The sequence below is a fragment of the Netta rufina genome, assembly GCF_964035555.1.
Source record: "Netta rufina genome assembly, chromosome: 2".
Classification (NCBI taxonomy): domain Eukaryota; kingdom Metazoa; phylum Chordata; class Aves; order Anseriformes; family Anatidae; genus Netta; species Netta rufina.
In genome coordinates this window covers 57,178,758-57,203,991 of record NC_140124.1, presented here as the reverse complement: position 1 = coordinate 57,203,991, position 25,234 = coordinate 57,178,758, and the positions used below count along the sequence as shown (strand labels likewise).

The following is a 25,234-nucleotide window of genomic DNA, read 5'->3' as shown; positions in this document are numbered from 1 at the left end:
CCCTTTTGAGGATGCAACTACACTTCCATTTGTTTCATCAATACCTGAACGGTAACGTGATTCAAAATTTGTATTTGGATGAGTAAAGTTTAGCTCCAGTCACCCAGGAACAAGATCAATTTCAGGTTGTAATGGCTTTGGTGTCTCAGATAGATTAAATATCTTAAAGGAATACCAGGTTATTTTTGGTTTTATTTATCTGTGATGATAATGCAGAGAAATAGTTCCTTCATTTACGACCTGTGAGAAACGCAAATACTGAGGCTGAAAGTGTAGCCTGTAACAGGATGCAGTGTACACATCACTAAGGAAAACACAGTAAATGTCTGAGGTTTCCTGTAAGTGATGGAGAACAACAACGACTGGGAGAAGAAGGGATGTTGGTGTCACGTTAGCACAAAACAACAGTCACTTAAATACTTTTTTGTGTCTTCCATAAAAAATAAAGACTGAATTAAGTGTAATGAAAATCCCAGTAGGTCCATACCTAGCTATGCCTCTTAGGAAACCAAGGAAGTCTAATACAGCATAATTAGAATGCTAAACATTGAAGAAACTGACTTCTCAAGCCAATCCTAGATATGAACTATTACTATTTTTATCACTGCACCTCGTGTTCCCCTCAAACTGGTACAGGTAGACTAGAAGATCCCTTCTTCTTAAGGATGTGTGAAAAACTTTGTTTGAAAGAACAAAAATCTCTTTTTTTTTGGTATAGGGTGACATTTAGTTTCAACAGATGAAGGCAAATCATGATGTCAGGAGTAACAAAGCCATGTAACTTGTGATAGCAGACAGACCATCTTTAAAATTACCATCTTTCTAATCAGTATCTTGTAAAACTGATTAAATTTATGACATTAAACTCCAAAAAATCTGATGTATCTAAAAAATAACCCTTTTTTAAACTAATCAATTAAAACCCCAAGAAAGGACTGTAGCCTCACAGAGTCCACCACATTTTGATTCACAGCCTTTTACAGAGTGATAAAAGCTTCAAAGATGTTCTCTTCATTAATGTAAGGCTGGTTTGAGCTTCCTTCACCTCACTCTGCAGGGCAGAAAATTCACTGAGAAATGGGTAGTCCCTCAGCGCGACAGGGCATAAAATTCATTGCTCCACAGGAGAGGAGCAGATGAAGATTCAGTAACTTACTTGTCAACTGTACTTATCAGTACAAATGAAAATATTTGACTTTTTCAACTTAAGAGAACTGTCCCTTACAGCATACATTTAGCTCTCACAATCAAGTTTAAGAGAATAAAAACATCACTAGCCAGACAGCTCTCCATCCCTCCATCTGGCAAGTCTCTCATATCCTGAAATTAATGCCATATTTGTATCTTTCATCATACTACTTAATTTCACATACTCAAATGCTCCGTGGAACAAGACACTCCCCAGACTAGCACACAGGCTGCTGGCCAGCACAGTGGGTAAGCCTCAGATTAATCATCTGTCAACAGGGGCAATGCTCGGCAAATGGTGACAACCACGTGCCCTTTCTACACTTTCTACATGGAATAATAGCTCTCAAGTCTGGTCATGTACAGCAGACTGCAAAATCAGAGCATGAAAATTACTGCTTTGCTTCCCTTAAGTTCTAATGAAACTCTATCTTAAAAAAAAAAATCTATTTTCTTCAGTATATTCAGTCTGAATGACTCAGTGTGGGAAGAGAGAGCAGGTGGATGATTATATCTTTTATTTGTTTATGAAGAAACTTCTTTTCTCTACAGATAGATGTCCCAGTTCCAGATCAAACACACTTTTCCCACTTTAGAATGAGAAAAAGTACCATAGAATCACAGAATGGGTTGGGTTGGAAGGGACCTTGAAGATCACCTTGTTTCAAGCTCCCTCCCATGGGCAGGGACACCTCCCACCAGACCAGGTTGCCCAAAGCCCCATCCAGCCTGGCCTTGAACACCTCCAGGGATGGGGCAGCCACAGTTTCTCTGGGCAACCTGTGCCAGTGCCTCACCACCCTCATAGTGAAGAATTTATTCCAAGTATCTAATCTAAACCCTCTTTTAGTTTAAAGCCATTCCCCCTTGTTCTGTCACTATAGTCCCTGACAAAGAGTCCCTCTCCAGCCTTCCTGTAGCCCCCTTTAGGAACTGTCAGGCCACTCTAAGGCCTCCCTGGGGCCTTCTCTTCTCCAGGCTGAACAACCCCAGTTCCCTCAGCCTCTCTTCACAGGAGAGGTGCTCCAGCTCTCCGATCAGTCTCATGGCTCTCCTCTGGACTCATTCCAAAAAAGAAAAAGATGTTCTTATTCAGAGCTGACAAAAAGACAATATACATAAAGCATCTCAGGGGAAGTGACGTGGCTTTAATAATCTGTATCACGTTATTATTTGTCTGTTTTAACTTCAGTGCTTTTAACTAGGAGTTAGGCACTTGCAGCTTCCCCTCCCTGGAGGGCAATGTATCAAGATGGTAATGTATCATGACCCCAACAAATGCTCTATTAAAACAGCACAATGACTCTCAAATGGAAAACACATTTCTGCCTGTGAAATCTCAGTTTTAAATATAACTCCCTTTTTTTTTTTTTTTTTTAAAATTCACTTCTAGAAACAAATGGCCTGGCAGGGATCCAGTGCCACTCTCTGCCTTGCAAACACCCAAACCCCTTCGGCACATCGAGGCCGGTGTAAAGGCCAGGTGAGCCAGTGGTGTGGAGGCGTGCAGCTGTGATGACAAACCCACCACCCAGGAGGCACCCGACTTACTGAGGTTCCACTTGAGGCCGGTGGTGGTGACACTGTCACAGGGGTTCCCAACAGGGATGAGGCCGCACCAGGCGCCTTCCAGTCCCGTGTCCACTCGTAGCTCGTGCTTGCCCTGCAACGCAGAAAGGCCCGAGGTCAGTGCAGAGTAACACGCTTACACAGAGTAACAACAGCCAAGTGAAGTTAAGACACATTTTTTTTTTTTTTTGGACACCTAAGGGAAATTCAACTTGTATCCATCATTATGGCACATATGAAAAGTGGCAGCTATTAATGACAACAGGTTTGTGGCCAAGCTTTTGCAAAGTACTCAAAGACCCCAGGTGAACATCTTCCAGATATCAGCATATAAACAGTCCCAGTGAAGAGCAGATAGTGGAAATCTTCCACAGAATGGAGAGAAAAAGCTAGATTTCAGAGTCCTGGCAGTTTTTATTTCAAGAAACTAATTTGTTTATTATGACTAGCTACAATAGCAGATGAAAAAAAAGTGACAAGATCAGTGGAAAAATCATCCTCTGGTCTTTTCTGCATAGGTAATTCATTCTTTCAAACAAACATGAGCTTCATCTGGAGGAAGGTTAAGATTTGTTAGAAATATGGGTTTCTTTGGGGTTTTATTCTCTTGTGGATCCACAGGCAAGTTAAATCCTTGAGCATGTCTTTTGTACACAAATTCTTCATTGCTACAAATAAAATCAGATCTGCCTATTTTTTAATCTACCAAAATAAAAAAAAAACAACTCTGAACCCCAATGCATTATTCAGTGAGTATGTTACTAAGCAAGAAACCAAGGTCTTATAACAAAGGAAAAAAGAAACAGTTGAAGGATAAATCTCATAAATGTCCAAACCAGCAAAAATACTTTCTCACAGATTTTAATTTGGGTAATGCACTTAAACTTTTTTCTTTGTGTCCTGTCTGCCCTCTCATAGTCTCCTTCTAAATGCCTCTGCAAATATAAAGTCACTAGTTAGAAAGTCAAGACTGGAGGCAAAGTATCTTATTACCGAGATGCTGATATCTGAGGTGTTTGACAGATTCTCCTGTTAATGCCAAATGCATTATGAAGAAACAACTTCAATACATGTCATGCTCTCAGTTAACAAATGAACCTTGGAAAAGCTGTCAATTAGGGAGTATTGGATTGCATAGCTTACGCCTGTTTGATTGTTTGCAGGGCAACATGAAAACCAATCCAGTATCATCTATCTTCTCAGGGTGTCCAGCTTCATGTGGTGATGAGCCATGTATTCCTATAGTGGTTGTGAATGCTTGCCTGCCAAATTCAGAGGTGTAACAAATTCAGGCTTGATAACCTTTTAGCTGTGCAATCTGCCATGCTACTTCTTTCTTGCTGTATGGAGAGAGGAGGAACAGGAGAGGAGAAGTACGAGTGCAAGCTCTCTCATGAGGCAATCACAGATATTGTCTATAATGATGCCGCCGATGAAGGAGAGAACAAAGGAGTGGGACTGTCTGTTCTTGATGAATGTACATATTGCTGCTGCTCAGGGTTATCTGAGGAGAAAACTCACTGCATTCATCTATTAAAAAGAGAGGTAAAAGTAACTGGCCCAACAGAGAACCTAATCAAGCTCTGTATTACTCAAACTGTGCCTACCTATTATTAACTTTGCATTTTTCATTTTCTGACATTTTGGCCTAGCTTACTGAATTGAATCCGTACCTATAAGAAATTTATGTAGAAATCTGTCTTTCTGTTCTCAAGAAATAAATCTTTAAAACAGAAGATGCCATTATCAGAGGCTTGCCAATATCCATGACTGTATTAAGAGTCTTTCAATATTTGATACTTCCCTAAAACGCCATTTCACGTTTCCTCATGATTATGTGAGAATCTTGACTTTCTTCCCTAATAAGGCCAGTTTCTAGCCCTCAACAGTAATAGTAATTTCAAACTAGGAGCCTAAAGGGCTAAATCCAAGCCAGTAAGTAGGCAGGAATTAAAATATTAAAATGAAGATTATTTTTGTAAAAAAAAAACCCTCTCAGCTGTTAAGCCAGACTCATGGCTTGGGGATTGGTTTACTGTTATTACGCAAGACAGATTTTAAGACCTTTATTTATTTAAAATAAATCAGCAAAGGACCTTATTATTATTGGGGAAAGTGGGGACAGAAAACGGAAATGATCATTGGGAAAAAACAGACAAACAAAACAAATGAACTTCTAATTTTTGCCAAAAAAGATTAACGGCTAATGCATTTGTCCAGAAAGGCTCTAAAGTCAAAGCACAGCAAGTCTGCCACATGGGAAATTAGGTGCCCAAGCTTATCCTGGAGTTTGCAAGTACGGATCTTTAAACCACAGAAGATGGAACTGTTATTTGCAGGAGAAAAGGAGGTTCAGAACTTGTAATTTGCAAATACAAGTATTAATTTGTTCTATTTAAATCTCTGTGATTAAAGGAACAATTATATACTGGGACTTAAAATATAAAACTTTGTTCAGTTTCTGCAGAACTCAAAGTTCCAAAATTAGGATTAAAGAAGAAAACCAAAGTTTGACTAAATAAATCCCTTGCCCTGCTCAAGTGTTTTGTCTCTGCAGGAGGTAACTGAAATATTTTCACATTTTAACTTAAGAATCAAATATTACCATGTTTGAATGTTACTGGTGATAAAATAATGGCAAATAATACAGCTGCATTGATTTTTATCTTATTAAGTCAGTTTTGAAAAACATTGATCAATCGTCATTATTGATTTTTTTCTTCATTTTGTCTGTCATGCCAGGAAATAAAATCAATTTCTAAGTTCAGCAATAAGAAGAAAATGTCAGAAGATATTTTTAAGAATGCTTCATCCATATAGGTTAAACCTTCTGTTTTGATCCTGATGTCTTCTGTTATAAGAAAGCATTTAAATAGTAGTGGTTAAACACCCCCTCACTCCAACACTTGTTGCTGAGGAAAGACTTAACACCATTGTAGTTGTTCTCTGTCACATCTCATAAGCAAAATGAATAGAAGCCTGATTGCAAACAACTCATATACCTAATGCTACCATATCTGAGACTGTAACACACTAAAATCCTTAGTCAAAAGCTTGCAAGCTCAAAAGCATGTGAACAATATCAAGAAAAATGCTGATAGATGCTATGCGTGCTCAGGTAGCCTGCTGGCACTTCATAAAAGCATAAAGAAAATGACTTATCCAAGTGCTTTCAAGTCCAAACATATTGCAATAAATGTATACAATAAAATAGATGCCAAGCAAGAAAACACAATGAAAGAGAGAGATAATGGGAGCTGATCTCAGTAGTGCATTCTGGAGGGATCTAAAGGGGAAAAACCTGGAACCTGGCAGGTTAGAGCTGGACACAGAAGAGAGACATCAAGCCAGTTAACAAGATGCTGAGGATCAGTAAGGAGTCAACATTAAATTAAAAAAAAAAAGGGAAGGAAGAAAAGAAGGAAGGAAGGAAGGAAGGAAGGAAGGAAGGAAGGAAGGAAGGAAGGAAGGAAGGAAGGAAGGAAGGAAGGAAGGAAGGAAGGAAGGAAGGAAGGAAGGAAGGAAGGAAGGAAGGAAGGAAGGAAGGAAGGAAAGAATGGAGGGAGGGAGGGAGGGAGGGAGGGAGGGAGGGGAGAAAAAGGAAGAAAAAAGAAAAAAGAAAAAAGAAAAGAAAAGAAAAGAAAAGAAAAGAAAAGAAAAGAAAAGAAAAGAAAAGAAAAGAAAAGAAAAGAAAAGAAAAGAAAAGAAAAGAAAAGAAAAGAAAAGAAAAGAAAAGAAAAGAAAAGAAAAGAAAAGAAAAGAAAAGAAAAGAAAAGAAAAAAGAAAAGAAAAGGAAAGGAAAGTAGAAAGAGAGAAAGAGAGAAAAAGAAAGAAAGAAAGAAAGAAAGAAAGAAAGAAAGAAAGAAAGAAAGAAAGAAAGAAAGAAAGAAAGAAAGAAAGAAAGAAAGAAAGAAAGAAAGAAAGAAAGAAAGAAAGAAAAGATTTTAATAAACAGATCTTGGAAACTGCTGAAGGACTAGGAGAGGTGAAGTGTAATGAGGAAGGAAAAGGAACCAGTCACACGATTAGAGGACAAAACAACCTTACTCCAATTTTCAGGCTACCCTGGTAGTTTGTCCAGTAGAAATAAATCTACTGAATAACTTAACTCATAAAAGTCATAAGTGGTGTATTTTCACCTGTGCATACTGTGACATCTGGGGCAATGGAGAAACAAGATTTCTTGAGATCTGACCAACTGGTCTAAGGTACCTCTTGCACTGACTAGATCTTGTTTTCTGTAATCTTTCAATAAAATGCCTTTTTATACCGTCTTTCTTTCAATGATTACTCTATAGATGGCAGCACACGCTTGAAAACAACAACAACAACAGCAAAAACCTAAATACAGATGTCATAGTGTTACCTAGGGAAAAGGCAAAAACCACAATCTGTTTTAGTATATAAACATCTGGGTGCAGAAAAAAAAAAAGTTATTGGATAAAATAATCAAATGGGTGGAAATTAACACCATCACCAAGGACTGCAGCAGATTGGAGGAGGAAAGAATCAAGGACGAAACCAAGCTGAGAACATTTATGTTTAAAATCAAATACCATGATTGGCAATAAAAGAAAAATAAAGTTTCAGAAATATTTCTACTAATCATTAGTTGTGCAGGTGCTTGCCTTAACAATAATGAAAGTTTTTAGGTTGAGATTCTGGGCATGATAAATACAGCTAAGTTTCCCAAACGGATGTATTTAAGAAGAGCTATTTTATTGTAACCCTAACACAGTGCCAAGTTGCATGCTATTCCCAGCACATTATCTGAGCGAACAAAACTTTTTGTTACTGTTGAAATAGAAGTATCCTCAGCTCCAACGAAAACTCAGGTGTCTAAAAGCTCTTGTGTATCATATCAACGGCTGCTTAAATGAATCAAAAACCCGACAAATTTATTGTACTTTGAAACAATATTTAAAAATTCTGGACCCGATCCTGCTGACACTTCCTATCGTACGTGGGTAGCGCTCCTGTACTGAAAAGGATGGACATTTACAATAGAGAGCCCCATTAATCCTACCCTTCAAGAGGAGCACTTCATAAAATGACAATTCTACAGTGAATAAAATCCCAGGCAGTACAGAGAGAATAAATTATAATCATTAATAGACCCAATTAATGAATACATCTGCTACAAACTAATTTATGACAAGGGTGTAGAAAGAAATCCCTGTGGAGGTAAGTGCCACTAAAATGAATAGATTTACTGTACCCCGAGGTTATACATTTAAGAGGTTGCAACTGTATATCTAATATACAAATTATCCACAAAGAGCAAATGATCCCACACTTTTACACATTCACACACTTTCTCTGAAGACCTAGTAAAAACCTCCTGAGAGCAAACTTCTCATGTAATCCAAAGATGACATGTTTTAATCGAACACATGAGGTGCATCCTCTGTTTGCCCATTACCTGTTGCAGCAGGAGTAAGTAAAACAACTCACTACTTTCTATCTTCCGCAGTCTAGCTTACATGACTGACAAGAAAACAGCAATCACAGGTGCAAAAATGCAGAAATATATTTCTCTGGAGACGGTAAGCTGTTAAGACTGTCAGCAGCATAGACACTGCTAACACACACACAAATGAAGGGATGAAAACACTTTATCAAGCAAATAAGATATCTGGAAATACAGAAGTTACATTAAAAGGGAGTTTTGGTGGTTTCATTTCTCTTCACAGATGTAACTTAAAGACTGAGAAACGCCATAAATGCTTGTTCCTGTTCAACTCTGAATGCAATTGCAAAGGAATGCTCATTCTATTGAAACTTGTGTTGAAAAAACAGGTGGAATTCTACATTTTTTTCAGTCTGCCATAAACCAATGCAAAGCACACCACAAATGCTGAGTGAAACTGATAATCGAGAACGGTCTGGATGTTCTTTACATTCAAACAAGGCTTACACTGGCCAAGTCTGACATTTTATCCTTGAGCTTGTGAATTTGATGCCTTATCCTCAGCAGGCCCATCATTACAGATTTAATTAGCATTTTTAGTGATGCCTTGAAAAAAAATCAGAACCATTTTCCTTATACCCATTTATGAGCGTACAGAGTATAATAGATTGCAGATAAGAGGAAAAAGTAGACAAGCTGCTGAAGATTTCATATTGTCTGTATAATTATTATGCAATGTTGCAGTTAAATTGTCAGTCTCGAGGGGCCTTTACTAAGGAAGGGCACTAATATTCTGTAATTCCTAAGTGATGAAAATTACAGCATGATCTTTCTCACTATCTACTAGTTTATCGTACCTTTAGTGTCACTGCTCATTCTGTTCAGATAATCTCTTCTACCTAGGCTACATTCTCTAATGCCAAGGAAAATAAGAGAAGTGTGGGAGTTAATTTAAAACACAGGACAGTGTTTACCTAATTTGTGGCAAAAAAACTATTTCTTCTCCATAGCACTGAATTACCAAGTATTGCTGGAAGGCACTTTTATGCTATGTAAAATACACAGGATTTTTATGTGAGTACATAGTTCTACTTCATGATCAAGAAAAATGATCAGTAGGCTACTAGCCACTATCACTAGTTTCTTCCACTCCTCAATCTACATCCATGGGATGCTCATTTTTTTTAATTTTTATTTTTTAACATGTTGTAAGATCTTGCAAATCACGAATCCATAAATCCTCTTTTATACCACCATTTTTTTAAGTAGAACTTATTTCATATCGGGGGTCTTCACATTAGGATTAACAGATTCATAAAGGCCTGTCCTTTGTAATTTCTTCCTTGGTGCAAACAAACTGCTGGGCAGAGTTGTTTGCATGGAGCAGGAAAACTTCACAAATTCTCTCTTTTCTCTGATTTCTCTCTGTTACTGTCACACTTATCTACAAAAGAAAGAGGCTTGAAGTAGCAAAGCAGGAACTTTTGAGACACAATTCTCAGCACTCCCAGAGATCAAGAGATCTCTGTGCTACAGGAGGGAATTGTTGTTATTATAAAGATATGCATTAACCCAGGATAAGAAACCATACCTATTCTTAGTAGATGGGGGAATAGTTTCTGCCTTATAGCAGCAGGTTTTGAAGAAGAGTTATACCCCAGACCTTGTGCTTGGAATTACTGCTTCTCTCTACACCTGTGAAATTCAAGAACCTGGTTTTCAGGTCAGGAAGAACAAATATAATTAAAAACTCTTCAAGCTGGCCTTTCCTACTTTTTCCCCCCTTTTTTTTACACCTTCGCCCTATTTTCAGTAGTAGTCAGATGAATATTATTGTCTACACACAAATCCATTTTTTTTTCTTGGAATAGGTGGTGGGGAGACAGAATACTGTACTATCCTGAACTCTGCTTTCTTCCTTTCTGAGTTGCACTTGTGTGAGAAAGTCTGTTTGTGCAGCCTTTTAATAATGGATAGAGCTTCAGTTTCCTTGCATTTCAGTGGGGACTGCACCCACATCATCAGTGACAAATCTGATCTTCAGAATACAGGGGAATATTCACAAGTACACTGAAATCATTCAAAGTAGGCCATCCTGAGTCCTAAATCTTTGACAGTGATATCTTACCATAAACCTGGTATCTTTTCTCACATGACTTTGAAACTCTGAAAACTGAATGCATCCTTCCAGCACCCCATTTGTCATCAGAGCTATAATTCTGAGAGAGCATCCCAGAAGAGTTATACTGCTATATTTAAAATACTACCAAAGGAGGAAAAAAATGTGCTGTGTAGCAGATAACAAAAGAACAAAATCCCATGTGACATTTATCTTCTGCCTCCCTTGGACCTATGTGGACGACCTCTTGCATCCCCCAAATGAGTGTTCAAAATTATCAACATGCTGACAGCACACTCTGCTTCAGCATGACATCCCTTCTTATTTACTGTTTGGGAATGAAATAGAATTTGCACCCATGAAACAGGGGACCACTATAAAACAAGTAATGCTATAGCAAATACAAAGTAATATAATGCAAGAAGGAAAATCTTGACATAAAAACAGAAAATAAGGGTCAAAAGAATGGCACATCACTGTAAAAACAATGCACAGCTCACCTTGACAAATACACAGAGGCTAGAACAAGTAATACTGTGAATTTAGGCCATTTGACTCACATACATGGCATTTTCCAGACATAAAAATTTTCAGTCCATTTCACACAACAGCAAGTCAGAACACATCTTCTAGAAAAGGGGCTGAACCCTCATATAAAACAGAAGTTTAGCTAGGTCAAATCTACTTGCAGCCTGCATTATCAAGATAGAAGAATCTAATTAGGATCTTTTGTGACAAATGTATCAAAAAACAAACAAACAAACAAAAAAAACACAAAAAAAAACAACACAACATAAAGGCAAACTAAAGAGAAAACATCTGGCCAAATCCTTGAAAAAAATCAAAAGGCTAAGCAATTAATTTCAAGCTACTTAAAGTACTAATAAACCTCAGGAGAACTACAAATTGATGCCTCTTGTTAAATAATACATAATCAAGGATTGTTTGTGGAATTGGGTGCTTTACTCTTGAATACTAGTTTTCCTTTTATTCGAATCTTCCCTGGTTATATCTTGCTCTTGAAAAGCACTGATGTAATTTCATTGCTGCTTCTGTTCCAAGAAGTGAAACACCTTTGATCTAGTAGTAGGAGAAAATTACATTCATGCCATCTAAGATTTCAGAATGAAAACTCTATTGCTTGCCCTACACTGTTACCAGAAGCAACACAATAGAAGTTTGCAGAACCAAAAAAACTTCTCTGCTAATAGAAAATGCATTGTCTTCCAGCAAATCTCTAAGGCCTACCCATGGTACGAAAAAGAATTTGAAGGTGTATTTTTGCCCAGTTTTAAAAGAACTAGCTAGTGACCTGGGAACTTGGGGTTGGGAGAGGGCAGTGAAATTTCCAACAGCAGATACTTAGTATTCTCTGAGGACTAGGTCTCTGTATTTCCACATGTTGATTTTGGATCCTGTAACACTGTAAGCTCACCTCCTCAATTTAAATTATCAACTGTGTAAATGAATGAAATACATTATATGCAGGTGTATTCATTTTCACAGTTTCACTGTATGCTTATCAACATTTTAGCCAAATTTCATCAGGGGTATATATGGATTGAGAATTACTGTATTTAGCTGAACAAACAGTCATCTTCATTATATAAAAAGAACAATGTGTGGCTGTGTATGAATGCATTGGTCTGTCCATTTGTCTACGTCTATGTCAACGTCAGGGAAAAAAAGTCTGACCTTGAATAGCAAGCCAAACTCCTTTTATCTAACAATAATGTTTCATCTTTCTAAAATAAGTGCATGTGCACCCTCCACTATTCCCCACAGAATAAGCCACAGAGTTCATTTATTTTCATCACTTCTTATCGAGATGAAGTGGTCCAGCTTTCCAATACCACAGACTTGTATTTGTATCAGCAGATGTTTCAGCAAAGTCCTCCCGTGGCTGCTGGCTTGGGCTGTGCCCCTGGCTGGTGCCAGCACCTCCGAGTGCCTGGTCCAGCCCTACAGCCAGCAGCAGACTTTTCCCCAGTGCTTCCTTCCCCCTGCCCCCCAGCTTCACTGTGGAGGTGGCAGTGAAAACATAGGCCATAGAACTCTTTACATAGAGTTGCAAATCTTTTTATTTTTTATTTTTTAAATTTTAAGCAGATACTGTATTCCTTTGTATTTCCCCACTCCCCAAATCTGGAAACTCTGAAACATGAAATACAGACTGGAAAGGTAAGAAAAAAATATACAGGACTTTTTATTCAGCACTGAAACAGGCTACTAAATGTTTCAACAGGAAACGTTTACCTATCCATGAAGAAGATATATGTGCAGAGCACTACTTAGTTCAAAGTGATCTGAAAGTGTCTGATGAGAAAGGAAGTTTTGAAATACAACTTTTCTCCTCAAAACACAAGATCCCAATGTTTTTGTTCTGTTTTGATGAATAGGCATCTAAATCAGAACTAATCTTTATGAGGACTTCACAAAATAACAGCACCAGAAAAAGAAGTTTCTTTAAAGTTTCTTCTGAATAATCATTTCAGACAAGTACAAGTTTAAAACTATATGGAATTTATTGCAATCTTGACCTGAGCCACTAAGTTCCAACACAGGCATCTTTGAAAAGAAATAAATTATAATTTAAATGTGTAACTTGAGACATTGAAACAAGCAGCAATTAATATTTCTGGCTTAAAATAAGAAACCAGCGTGTGGACACTTAGGCATGCACAGGGGATTTGCAGAGGGACCCCTTCCAGAACGAGGGCAAACAGATCACTGCTACTCTACAGCTCTTCTTGCAAATGAGAAGCTCAGGGCAGGATGCTCTTCAGAAAGGCTTTTCTGATAGTGCACTTCATTTCTTCCCTCGTCTCCAACAGCTCTGCTCTGCTCCACTTAGTGAAGTATGAATTTACTTCTCAACAACCAGGGCTTGAGACAAAGTGCAGAGCAAAGCCTATGATGGGCTGCTGGAAAGACAAAATCATTTCAACCTCCAGATGAAAAGCAACCGTGTTGATGGCTGGTTTTAGGCAGGTTTTAGGAAAAGGCCCAGACTCTTCCTGACAGACTACCGGAGCTGGAGGCGCCCCTACACAGGTTCATGGTCTGCTGCTGGCTGCATCACGGTAATGTGAGGAGAGTTGGGGCCACAAAACCACCAGCAGTGTTTGCACTGCAGTGCCCAACCCCTGCTGTCACAGGCTCAACTGATTCTGCACTAGCACAGGGCACTTTCTCACATGAAACAGAAATTGAACCCCTACAATACTGATACATGACAGGAACTGACATCTGACAGGCAGCTGACAATCTCTACAGGAATTTACAGCCTTTCAGTGGATGGCTCTCTTGTTAACAACAGGCCGCCGTTAATAGCCAACAATCCCCACGTGGCCCGTTAGGAGGACTGTATGTATAATTAGCCCCATTTGTTCTAGCTACAGAGCTGAACGTGGTGGCAGGATGAAACCAGATAAACAGCTCAATGTATTAACAGCATCTCTGGAGACAAAGCATCCATTTGGTGTTTTAATTTATTTATTTCAGATTTTAGGCAGAAACTAAATGGAAGGTGAATAAAGACTTGCAGACTTTGGTCAAAAGTATGTTGATCAGCCATTATGGCCAAGAAATACTATGCATAACAGATAAAAAAGAAATCCCCTCAAGATATATAGAGAAATATGCCCTGTTTCATCAGAGAACAAAAGAGGCATTGCAGATTTCTTTTGGAAGAGAATGGTAGAAGACCTCTTCCTAATCTGGTACACTCTAATGAAACACTAGTTCACAATAACATTAATGCAATTTATAGGCTTTATTTTACTTTAAATAGTTACAAAATTACCTACTTGAGAGGCACTTGCATGGATAATTGCTGCACACCTGGACTGGCTGAAATGCACCGGGAAGCTTTATATGGTCACTTAGTGGAGGAATATTTAGAGTAATAAATAAGGTAGGCTAATTTGGTTAGCTTTAACATAGGTAATGACAAATAACTTGGCTACTATGTTCTTTCATTCAGCTAGCACTGAAATGTTCTATTCTACAGTATGATTACTAATCCAAATTACTTTCAATATTTGAGCTTAATCTAAATGTAACTACAAAAGGGTTGATGTGCATTAGATATTACAAAGAAATTATTCACTCAGCCGGTGGTGAGGCACTGGCACAAGTTACCCAGAGAATCTGTGGGTTCCCAATCCCTGGAAGTGTTGAAGAGCAGGCTGAATGGGGCTTTGGGCAACCTGGTCTGGTGAGAGGTGTCCCTGCCCATGGCAGGGGGCTAGAATTAGATGATCTTTAAGATCTCTTCCAACCCAAACCACTTTGTAATTAATTTTGAAAAGTGTATCTTGTTAAAAATCCCCAAATTGTGTTACTTCAACTTATTACATGACAGAGTAATGTATTTCTTTTCACATAAAGTTCATCAGAAATTTAATCTTGTCATCTCAGATTTTACTTTATTATTTTTGCCTGTCTCTCTACAATAAAATTAGTATGTGCTTGTCTTAGTTCCCTCAGATAGAATGAGGTTTGAAAAATGATTTGTTGTGACTACATACAAATGTGAACAACTTGTACATAACATAATCAGCCTCAATCTCCACTTTAGATGAAAATTTTGTAAGCTGTCTTTTTGGGATGCAAGGTAGTAGAATTTCATGTCTGCCTTCTAAATTTATACAGATTGTTTTACTCCATTTCTCTTTCTGTCTTCTGCTCTTCTTTTGATAGTTTTAGAACAGCATCTTATCAGCCTCAAGGACTAATAGATTCCTGAGATGAGTGTTTTCTGTTAGCTTCCAGAAAACATTACTTCTAACAAAAGTGGGTCATCACTGCCTTATCACCAGCAGTTGGTGAGGAAACCATTTAACCTGCTCATTCATTCTTAGCCACCTGCCTAGGATTCCCCACAGGTTCTGAGAATGCCAAAGAACAGCAGATTTTCATTTCCTATTGTTCAAACCCTTCTTTTGTCTGTTGATAAAGACACTGTAAAAGCCTATCAAAGTACAAGTTTAACTGTATCATGATTTCCTCTTGCCACATCTTGGCCTTAAGTGCCACACTAGAGTTTAAGTCAAATCCACAAATCTTGAATTTTAGACAAGTAATCTTTCAGTGGTAGAACTGGATATGCAGTCGGTCCTCCACCCTCTTCATGTTCTTCTACCTTGAAGCCTACACTTTGATTTGAAGGGGAAAAAAGAATGAATAATTCAGATCCTCAAAGTGCTTACCATTGCAAATACAAACATAGCTAGACAACAGAAATGTCACCATTTTACTCTGTTAAGTAAGACTAGAGAATTAAAAGCAAAGTTCTATTGGGGCATCAAAAGTTTTGGGGCAGCACAACTTATATCAAACAAGAACAAAACTGCTGGCAAACAAAAAATCATAAAGCTTTTGAGAATTTAAATAAAAGTGAGAAGGAAAGCTGACAGGTGCTAAGGAGCATTCAGGTCAGACAAAGACATCTGCCAGGGACATCAGCCACACAAAGGTAACTTTGAATCTGGTAGTGGACGACAGGACAAAAAATAGGAGTTGAAATGAAGGAGGTGCAAGCTGAAATGGCAGAAGTAATTTCCATAGAGGAAAAAAGTGCGATCACCAAAAGATAATAAAAGAATTACAAAAAAAAAAAATCTCTATATAAAATAGTATATTAGTAGGCTTTTACTATTGGCAATTCATATTGTGTTTACATTAACAGTTTAGACCACTAACCCCCTTTTTTTTAAAAAAAAAAAAAAAAAGTAAAAAATCAAACCTCTCAACTGTCTCCACTTACTGTGCTTTGATTCACACCGAGCTGGAGCACGCACAGCAAATTTCTTCTGTATGAAACTAAATTGGAAGGTGCTCTTCAGAAGAGGACCTGAAGCACTCCAGCCACTAATAGGCATGTGCAAAATCAGTGCCAGACTAGGACTAGTCTGAAACAAAGCAGCTTGAAAGGTGTGCAGCGTGGACATCAGCCACCACCAAGTATTTCAGCCCTGCAAACCTCCTGCTCTTGGTCTGCACTGCTTGCTACCACAGACATAGAATCAGAGCTAGAGATGTAGGAGGTCTGAAAGAAATGTGTTAATAGTTTGAGGGTAGTGTCATCTACCTGCACCTAGAGAGGCAAATGATTATGGTCAGCAAGATTTAGGAAAGCAAATTCTTGATGTCTTGAAACAATTTATGTGATGTCTTTTGCAACAATTTGTAAATACTGTACACTCAGTCTATGAATACTGTGGTTTATCTTAATATACTTTAAAGAAAACAGGCAGGCAACAAACATCAGCTCAGGACAAATTCCTCTTGAACAGCTAGCTGGGGACTATTGCAATGTAATGGCAAGATTAACAACTATGAAGATTTTACTTTTTAAACACCAGACAAGAAAAACATTGGCTCAGGGGAAGCCAGAAAAAATTCTGGATCTGAACAGTTTGGTTCTGGTTGCATGGAAAGACATGTCACATCCTGGCAAGGAGACAGGGTCTTTGGAGGAGCTATTTGTTAAGGTATCTGCTGAGGATGTTTGAAAAGATAATTCTGCCAACACATCACCAGAGAAGACGAAAGCATGCTATGTGACAGAACTAGAAGCAGCAGCAGTCTGCATGCCAACTTCCTTACAGATTTTTGGTTTTACTGTTAAAATGCAGAGCATATAAGGAGAATCTTTGACCATTATCTTTACAGCTGGTCACCTCCTGAAAGGAGGAATCACAGGTGCTAAAAGTTAAGTGATCTGTACTGAATCTACTAGCCTTGGAACCAGTCCAGCTGCTGTTTGGATCTGCTGGCTCTGCAGTACACAAGACAAGAAGCTAAATCTTGACTAATGCTCAGGAAGCCTACAACTGTTTTAAGGACTAACTGAGCTGGTAAAAAGAAATCAATCAAACAAAAAACCTGTACCCCAAACACTGAAATTTAACTTTCCTAACAGCAAATTTATAAAATCTAGCATTTTGGGACCTGCTTACAAGTTAAAGAACAGAATTCAAGCATTATATTTCTGCTCCATTTGATATTTTATCCTTCTGTGTGTAAACTTCCTGCTTGCCAAAAATAAACATTTAAAATTATTTTATTAGAAAAATAAAAATAAATACAGACAGGAAAAAGCAGCACTGACCCATGGTTAAATGTGTACAAGTTGGCTCCTGTCAAAATTGTGGTTAAACCTGGACATGACTTAGGATATACTACAAAAAATAACCATTATCTTCATAACTACAGGTGTGTATATGGATTTAAATAATAAAATAACTACCATTTACACTGCCCCATGCTGCCACACTATGACTGTAACTAAAGAACTCAAAAATACTCAGATAAAAGAATAAATAAATAGCTTCTTCTTTACTAAACCTTTTCCCCCTTTCTTTCCTCCTTAATTATAACCACACACGACTCTTCATTTGTATCTGGAGAATGAATGGTACTGATTTGCACTGTTCTAGACAGAAACATCTGTTTTTCTCTTTAGAATTGTTTAAACATAGGTGCTAGAAATAAAGCCAGATAAAGAATAACCAGAAAGTTCAGATCCAAGCTTTCCCCAAGCTTTCAATGTTAAGTAGTAGGATTTTCATTTCCTACGAGGTTTTCATTCCACTGCAAAATGTGACACCACAGAAACCTGCTCTTAGACCAGCACAGGAGAAATATCTACTGAAGATCTGCTGTAGAGCTACAGCAGTTTTAGAGTAAATTAAGATAACAGACATATTTAAAGGGGTATAATTTCAATGTTCAGATTATGCACAAAATCAGAATTCTTATCTTTGTCTTATTTGCTTCTAAACAGTCTATGTATGCCTATGTATGAATATTCCTATCATTTTTAAACACCTACAGCTGCTGATGCTGAGACAAGATCTCTATTACAGACTGCTCTGCAGTTTCCTGAAATGCTGAATTGTCTTCAGTGTAGATGTCACTTTTAAGAAAAAATCCTGTCTCTGAGGGCCCATCGACATTTGGAAATCCCAGCTACAAACTTATCATTGGTTCTGTTTTGGAAAAGGGCTAATTTTCCTTATGTCTTTTTTTTTAATGTCAAAATTACTAGCTGCTTCACTGCTCATCTGTTTCCTACCTGCTGTCTTTGCAGCTATCAACTGCATAATCCTTAGATTTTTGGTTTGCAAGGTATAATCAGCAGGCAGTTTTCATCAAAGCAGCCAGTGATTTTCTCAAAGGGTTTTTAAAAGTCCAGAGTTTTTTGACTTCCCCCACGTCCCCGGAAAACAAAGAAAGAACATAACCTAAACATGAGTTAGTACCCCTAACCTAGAGCTACCACAAGTATGTCCCAAGAGAAGTGGGTCAGTAATTAAAGTTTCATGTTCAGAACAGTAAGCTTTCTTTTAGGATACTGCATTTTAAACTACTAATGGGTAAACTTAAAAATTTCATTTGGTTTCCTGGCTTTCCGTGACTGAGATAGCGTTAAGTCTATTCTAAGTCTGGTAGATTTGTTTTAAATACTTGGCACTTTGGGGCACAATTTTGAAGCCTGCTCTTCTTTTTGCATTTAGAAGTACATAGACATGCATACCTACAGATGGAATTTAAACATTTTAGACTTGTTCTATCTTATTTCCAGATCTGATGAAATGTTTAAGGAGACAAACATATGTTTGTTTTTAAAATCTGAAGAATCAGAAAGAGCTCTGATTAAACATCTGCCTATTACACATTCTTATGAGCAATTCCAACTATTACTGTATGTAATGCAAGTCTAGACATCTGTTTTTATATAAAACCTGTGGACAACTAGCAATGTGTTTTCTACTGGAAAGGTTGTGTATATGCAACCACACACAACACATTCATCTTTTTCCTCTGCCCAAAAGCAGAAGGGTTTTGTAAATAATTGCCCTCTTTCCTCATATTCCATCATCAGAGGTAGATTCCATTTTTACAGAATCTAAAGTCCTTAAGGCTCTGGCTGTACGGCATAGATCCATCCATATATATGTGTATGTATACAAACTGTGCTAAAAAATATATATATATATTAATAAAATCCTGTTCATAACAACCACATTTTTTTCATATAAAGCACATTTTTAAATACTATTCCCATGATGAAAAGGACAAAAACCTGGCTTAAAAATAAATTATAACGTGGCCTAAGTTAAAGATAAGATGCTATGCTATATAAGAAACAGAAATTTGTGCCACATCTTGAACCGATTCACTGTACATTAAAGCTTAATCTGAACACAATGTAGGTCATACAGTAAACACAGGATGTATGCTAGGTATATATAATTTGAAGTATAGGAGGATATACTGTTCCCAAATCAGGCCACTGATTGATCACATGTACACAGATGAGAGATGAAAAAAGCTGTTTGCTATAGGCACCTGTTTTTTCAACAAGAGGGGAAGGAGGGTCATTTTCTTTCGCTGCAGTAACAAAGGCTTCTGACTTTCATTAAAATATGGGGTGATGGTAAGAAGCTGGACAGCAGCCAAAGATGAAGTTCACTGCAGGGATTTATTAAAGATAAGCAAGCCCCAAATTTGAAAGTACTTTCTGCTCCATATGTAAACATAATCTTCATATTCTGTCTCAAGAATTTCTTCTTCACTGCCTGCCTTCACATCATCATGTAAAAATATTTCAAAAACTATTTCCAAAAATGCATAATCACTTAACATTGCCATCTGCCGAGCCAGAAAAAGAAGAAAAAATGTGTTTTGACTTTGTGAACGGAAGATTCTATGTTTCAGTGACTACCACTGTACACCGTAAATGCCCATTAATCAGTCAGCTGATAATGTTTAATTTTCACCATCTCCCCCAAAACCATGTTAATGACTTATGCAGATTACTGGCATGCAGTCTCTCTCAGTTTGCGTGAACAGTACTGCATGCAATTATGCAGCACAAACGAGAACCCAGCAGGCTACAGGCCAAATCTTAGTTTTACTGCAAGGCAGCCTCTTACCATAAATTTCAATGACGACAAGATGGGATGATTTTTTTTTTTTTTTTTGACTTCCACATACTGATCCAACTATCATAGATTTGAATCACTACCAAAATATGCTGCAGAGGTTTCAGCAAACTTGAAAGAAGGAAGAGGAAATCAATGCATCCTACATCCTTGAAAGTCATTTACATTTCTACTTCTGGCAGTCCCCAGCTAACCCAAATGAGCACTGCTCATTGTTTTTAATTTAAAACACAAATTTCCCACCTTCCAGAAATTCTCACAGGGAACCCTGTATAAATAAGAAAGTCAGCTGGCAAGTGCAGCAGGTATGTGGCAACCCATTCAATCCCTTTCTGCTTTCAGATTAGCTATTATTAACAAAAGGCAGAGAAAGGCACCACAGGACGCTTTCTTCTGTGGCTGTCTAAAGATCAGCTCCACAATACCTGCCTGATGGGGAGACCTCTCTCACCCCCTCTAAAAAGAGAATGAAAAAACCCAAACCTACCCTGAGCAACATGAATGACTCTATTCATTCTCATATTCAAACAAGATTATTGGTAATTGCCTCTGCATGCCATGAACGCAGTGCCGCCGATGAACCTTACGCTTCCATGCAGCGTATAGGCCTGCTCCCTCGTTTTCCTCCCTCATGTAAATAACTCTCTTGACCCTGCACTCACATTCCTGAGGAAATCTCTTTCCATTGTCTGAAAAACAGCAGGTTTCATAAAACTATAAGCAAGGGAAGTAAGTAAAGTGTCAATCAGCAGATTTAAATTGTACTTGTTGTCAAGGCGATGCAACATCTCTCACCGGCAGTCACGTAGCTTTTGCATATTACATTCACCTCTCACGCAGCACTCCTATGTCTGCCCTCCAGAGCCCAGAAAGGATGAAGGAAGGAGGCAGCCATAATTTTGCCAGCTCACAGCAGTAGCAATAGCAAGGAGGAACAAGCTCTTTATGGAAAAGTTGTGTGTGAGGAGGGGAGGCCTAACTCACGCAGTAACTACTAGAACCTGAAGCTCCCTCTCAGGTGATCTCCCTGATAAACACATCACTGATTTTAAACACCAAATCCCACTCTCATCACCCTGGGACACACCCCAGATGTCCACGCTTTCATGTTCCTCCTAATGAAAAAATAAAATAGAGGGCTCATGAGATTGGGATGTGACTGGGAGTGTGTGGGGGTGTGTTTCCAATTAGACCTCTTCTGTCTTCCAAAGTGAGAGCTCATATTCCTAAAGCAGAATAAATACATAACGAAGAAAATCAGATCCTCTTTATACGTCAAGCAGAAATAAAAGGACACAAAAAATGCTTTGCTTTTCCCACCAAAGAATTCAACCGACTACCAGTAACTAATGGATAATCAAATGGCATATTGCTGTTTTATGGAAACAGGCCACCTCTTGAACCATCTTTTATTCATTCTTTTGCAGAAGTTGTTTCATTTTGCCTAATTTTGCAATATTAAAATGAAGGTCAAAAAGGACTGTCTCTTGTCAGTTACGAAGTTATTCAACCGATTCCACTGCATTAATTACAGCCTGTATACTGCCGTGCAAATTATGGTTAAAATAAGAATGAGCGAGAAAAGGCAAATTAGTGTTTGAAATACTCATCTGAAAATAAGATTTCTGCATGCTTTTCTAAGAAAATCATTTTCCAAAATCCATTAGTTTTTTCTTATAGTGACAAGTAACCAGTCAGCAGTATATTGGTATTTTATTGATGGATACAGCAAAACAACACATAAAAGTATTTTCTGTAGACTCATTTACAGGTTTTTCTCTATGTTTCTTCAGGTGTCATTTCTTTAGTTGATGCCTGTTTCACTTTCAAAGAACTAATATTGGTCTTCAAAAATTTACTTTGATTAAGACATCCTTCCTTTACACTGCAAAAGTTAAGAAATAAATTCACCACTCCAAATTTTTTTTGATCCCTAACACTAGAACCAACTAAATTAAAAAGACGTGCCTCCCCCCAGCTCATGCCCTTGGAAGTACAGATGTAGGTGTCCCAGTTTTACTAACCATTGCAGATGCACTGAAATGTAGAAATTAGCTTTCAATTCAACATACACATACCTTCTCCCTCATGCCCCACACATTTTAAACACCTGACAACAGTTTTATTTCAGGACGGTTAATCATCCATGAGTATTTACTTATAAAAACCTATTTGCAAGAGAACATAACTAGACCATAAAAATTTGCTTTAGGCAGAGACAAGCACAAAACAAAAGTTAATGCTTTTAGTTTCTATCCAGAATAATAAAAAATGTAAGCCATTTGAGCACTCCTAAGCCATTGACACCGGTGGGTCGAGTAAAAATAGCTTTTTACTTTTAAATTAAGTTTTACTTAATAGAGTGTAAAGATACCCAACTGCTTTCATATTTATTTTAGGTCTAAGATGCTTCAGAGAACAGGCAAAGTCTGACAGAAAAGGCCTTTTCTGAGGAGGAAGGGCTCTTATTGCAAAAGGTTCCCTTTTCAGCATCTCACAGACAGAGGTGTCACTGGAAAGAAGTCTGTTGTAGGTCATGTTCCTGTAGCATTTCAGTTGCATAGCACCGAAATTTTGGAGGGGCATTTTCAAGCACACTGCATTCACCTGCCTCTCTTCTCGCTAACATCAGCGTTCAATTCCCAGGGGCCCAGTGGGAACTAGATAAGTTACACTGGACATTTTCTGAGAAAACATTAACAATGACTAACACATACAACACTGCATAAAAATAGAAGCATTCATTTTTCTAAAGCCAACCTCCTTACCCTTCCCCCACGTTTTTCTCTTTCTTTCTTCAGACGTACTGACTGACTGCCTAAACTACTGGTTTCCCATTTGGCCTGACAGAAGTATTTGTATATAGCTATAAGAACAGTTATCTTTAGATTCAAATGAATAGAATTTTTCTATTACGTTACAAAACTAATGCTATATGCATTGCTATACAGGATATTTATGTAAATGTGTGATACTCCAACCAGTCTTTAAAGCTCTTTCCCCATCCATTTCTACCCCAGACTCAAGCCTATCTTCTTAGAGTTCTTTACATTTTTAAGAAACAAAGCAACCACCACAATAAAAAACAGGTAGAAAGAGGTACTTACAAAGTAACATGTATAAAACATTAAACAATCAAAGACTCCTAATCACTGTTGTCAAAGTCTACTGAGCACATAATTTATATATTAGTACACAGACCATTGTTCTCCCACCCTTCTATTCCTCTATTCTCTTTCCTGCCTTCATTTCTTTCTTAATAAAACAACAATAACAAAAACAAAACAAAACAAAACAAAAACCCTCTGTTCACTCTCCATTACATTTTTACTTTCTTTATCCCCCAAATATTTTTCTATTTGTCCTCTACCTCAAGTGGAACCTCCTGAAAGCAGTATAAGTTAAACCACATTTGAATTTAGCTATTCATAGTGCAGTAATCATGTGTATTTAAGCCTACATCAAGGCCTCTTATTCATAAATAAATAAACGAAGAGTAAGAATGGACTCGGACTAAACCTCCAATATGACATTCCCAGAACCTGAGGAAAGTTCAGATCTAACTTTAGAGTTGACCTTCCCTAATCCACATATACCTAACAAGTAAATACCATCACACTTTTAAACAAAAGTGATGTGAGAAAGGTATAAAATTTTGAAAAATGTATCAAGAATGAAGAAAAACAAAAGTGCAGACTGGGGACAAACATACAAGTGAATTGAAAAATGTATTTTTTTTCTTGACTACTCAGACTCAGTGCCAGCAATGTCAGTAAGCTTTGCTAAGCTAAGACATGTCAAGGCAATGTTTCTCAGCTTGGCATAACATTTTGACGAGTCTTTTAAGTCCTTAAGCTTTAATGAATATGGAAGCAACAGTAAGAATGCACTATATATACAGTGTGTGTTTGCTGCCTAATAGAATATTATTTTTCCTACCAGGATGTGTTCTGCTTGTAACCTCTCCGAATGTGCCTGGTTAATCTAATGAACTCACAAATGCTCTTAAACTCAGTTCTTTATTATTGAGTCCGTGTGGTTTTATTTACCTGTGTACACAAATGCATCCCTATTTCCTGCCCATCATACATATCAATTGAGAAAGAAAGAAGAAGTCAAATTTGCCCCCATCTGTTTTCAAAAATTGCACTAATCTCATTTTCATCCTTATACTCACACACACAGAAATGAAAGGGCTTATTTCTAGCATTCCTAATACAGAAAATTAAAGAGGGTTCAGGAGCCATGTTTGATAGCAGGACCCAGGTAGCTTTTCAAAAAAATGAACTCCTGTGAACGAAGTCTTGTCCCTACAAAGATTCTTCTGGGCTGCACAACTGCAAAAGCGTTTTAGAAAAGTGTGAAATTTCTCATATATGTGGACACACAATTTTGAATAGTGCCAAACATTCTCCTTCTTTCCAGTTAACATTTTCATAAACACATGCACTTTCCTGCTGATGCATGAAATATGTCCATTAGTCCAAGTAATGCCTTAGGTACAAAAAGAGTTAAATGCTGCACAAATACAACTTTAAAAAGTTCTACTGAAGAAAATGACAGCACACACAATACTTTGCTGCTATGCATGCATTTCTAGGACAATTGTCTTTGGGATACTCATGTCATAAGCAAATATATTTTTCCCTTTTAAAAAATGCATACAAGTAGATCTTTGAAGAAGACTGAGAGTGTTCTACCTCTGTTGTTTTACAGTTTACAGGAACAGACTCATCTTTGCAATTCTGTCTAGATGAAAGCTATTTTATAAAACACTTCCTCAGTTTCTATCTAATTTGTCTTAATATCACAAAATGGGAAAACCCTTTTTAACCAGCAGAAACATTAATCAGTTCAAATGAAGTAGCCTTCAAATAATTCCAACATATATCATTATATTGCTTTTTCCCCCCCCAGTAATAATAAAAATGTGGCAGAAAACACTGTCGCCGAATGACTTATAAGCATATTCTTTCCATCCATCCATCTTAT

The 25,234-nt window shown here is 37.6% G+C and overlaps 1 protein-coding gene across 1 annotated transcript in view; it reads right to left on the bottom strand.

Moving 5' to 3' along the window:
- The window catches only part of TPK1 (thiamin pyrophosphokinase 1), a 316,605-nt gene that overhangs the window by 61,468 nt on the left and 229,903 nt on the right, over nt 1-25,234 (bottom strand). Inside the window, exon 7 of the mRNA XM_084306926.1 lies at nt 2,740-2,851. Coding sequence (XP_084163052.1) covers nt 2,740-2,851 — 112 coding nt within the window. The remainder of the gene's footprint in view (nt 1-2,739; nt 2,852-25,234) is intronic.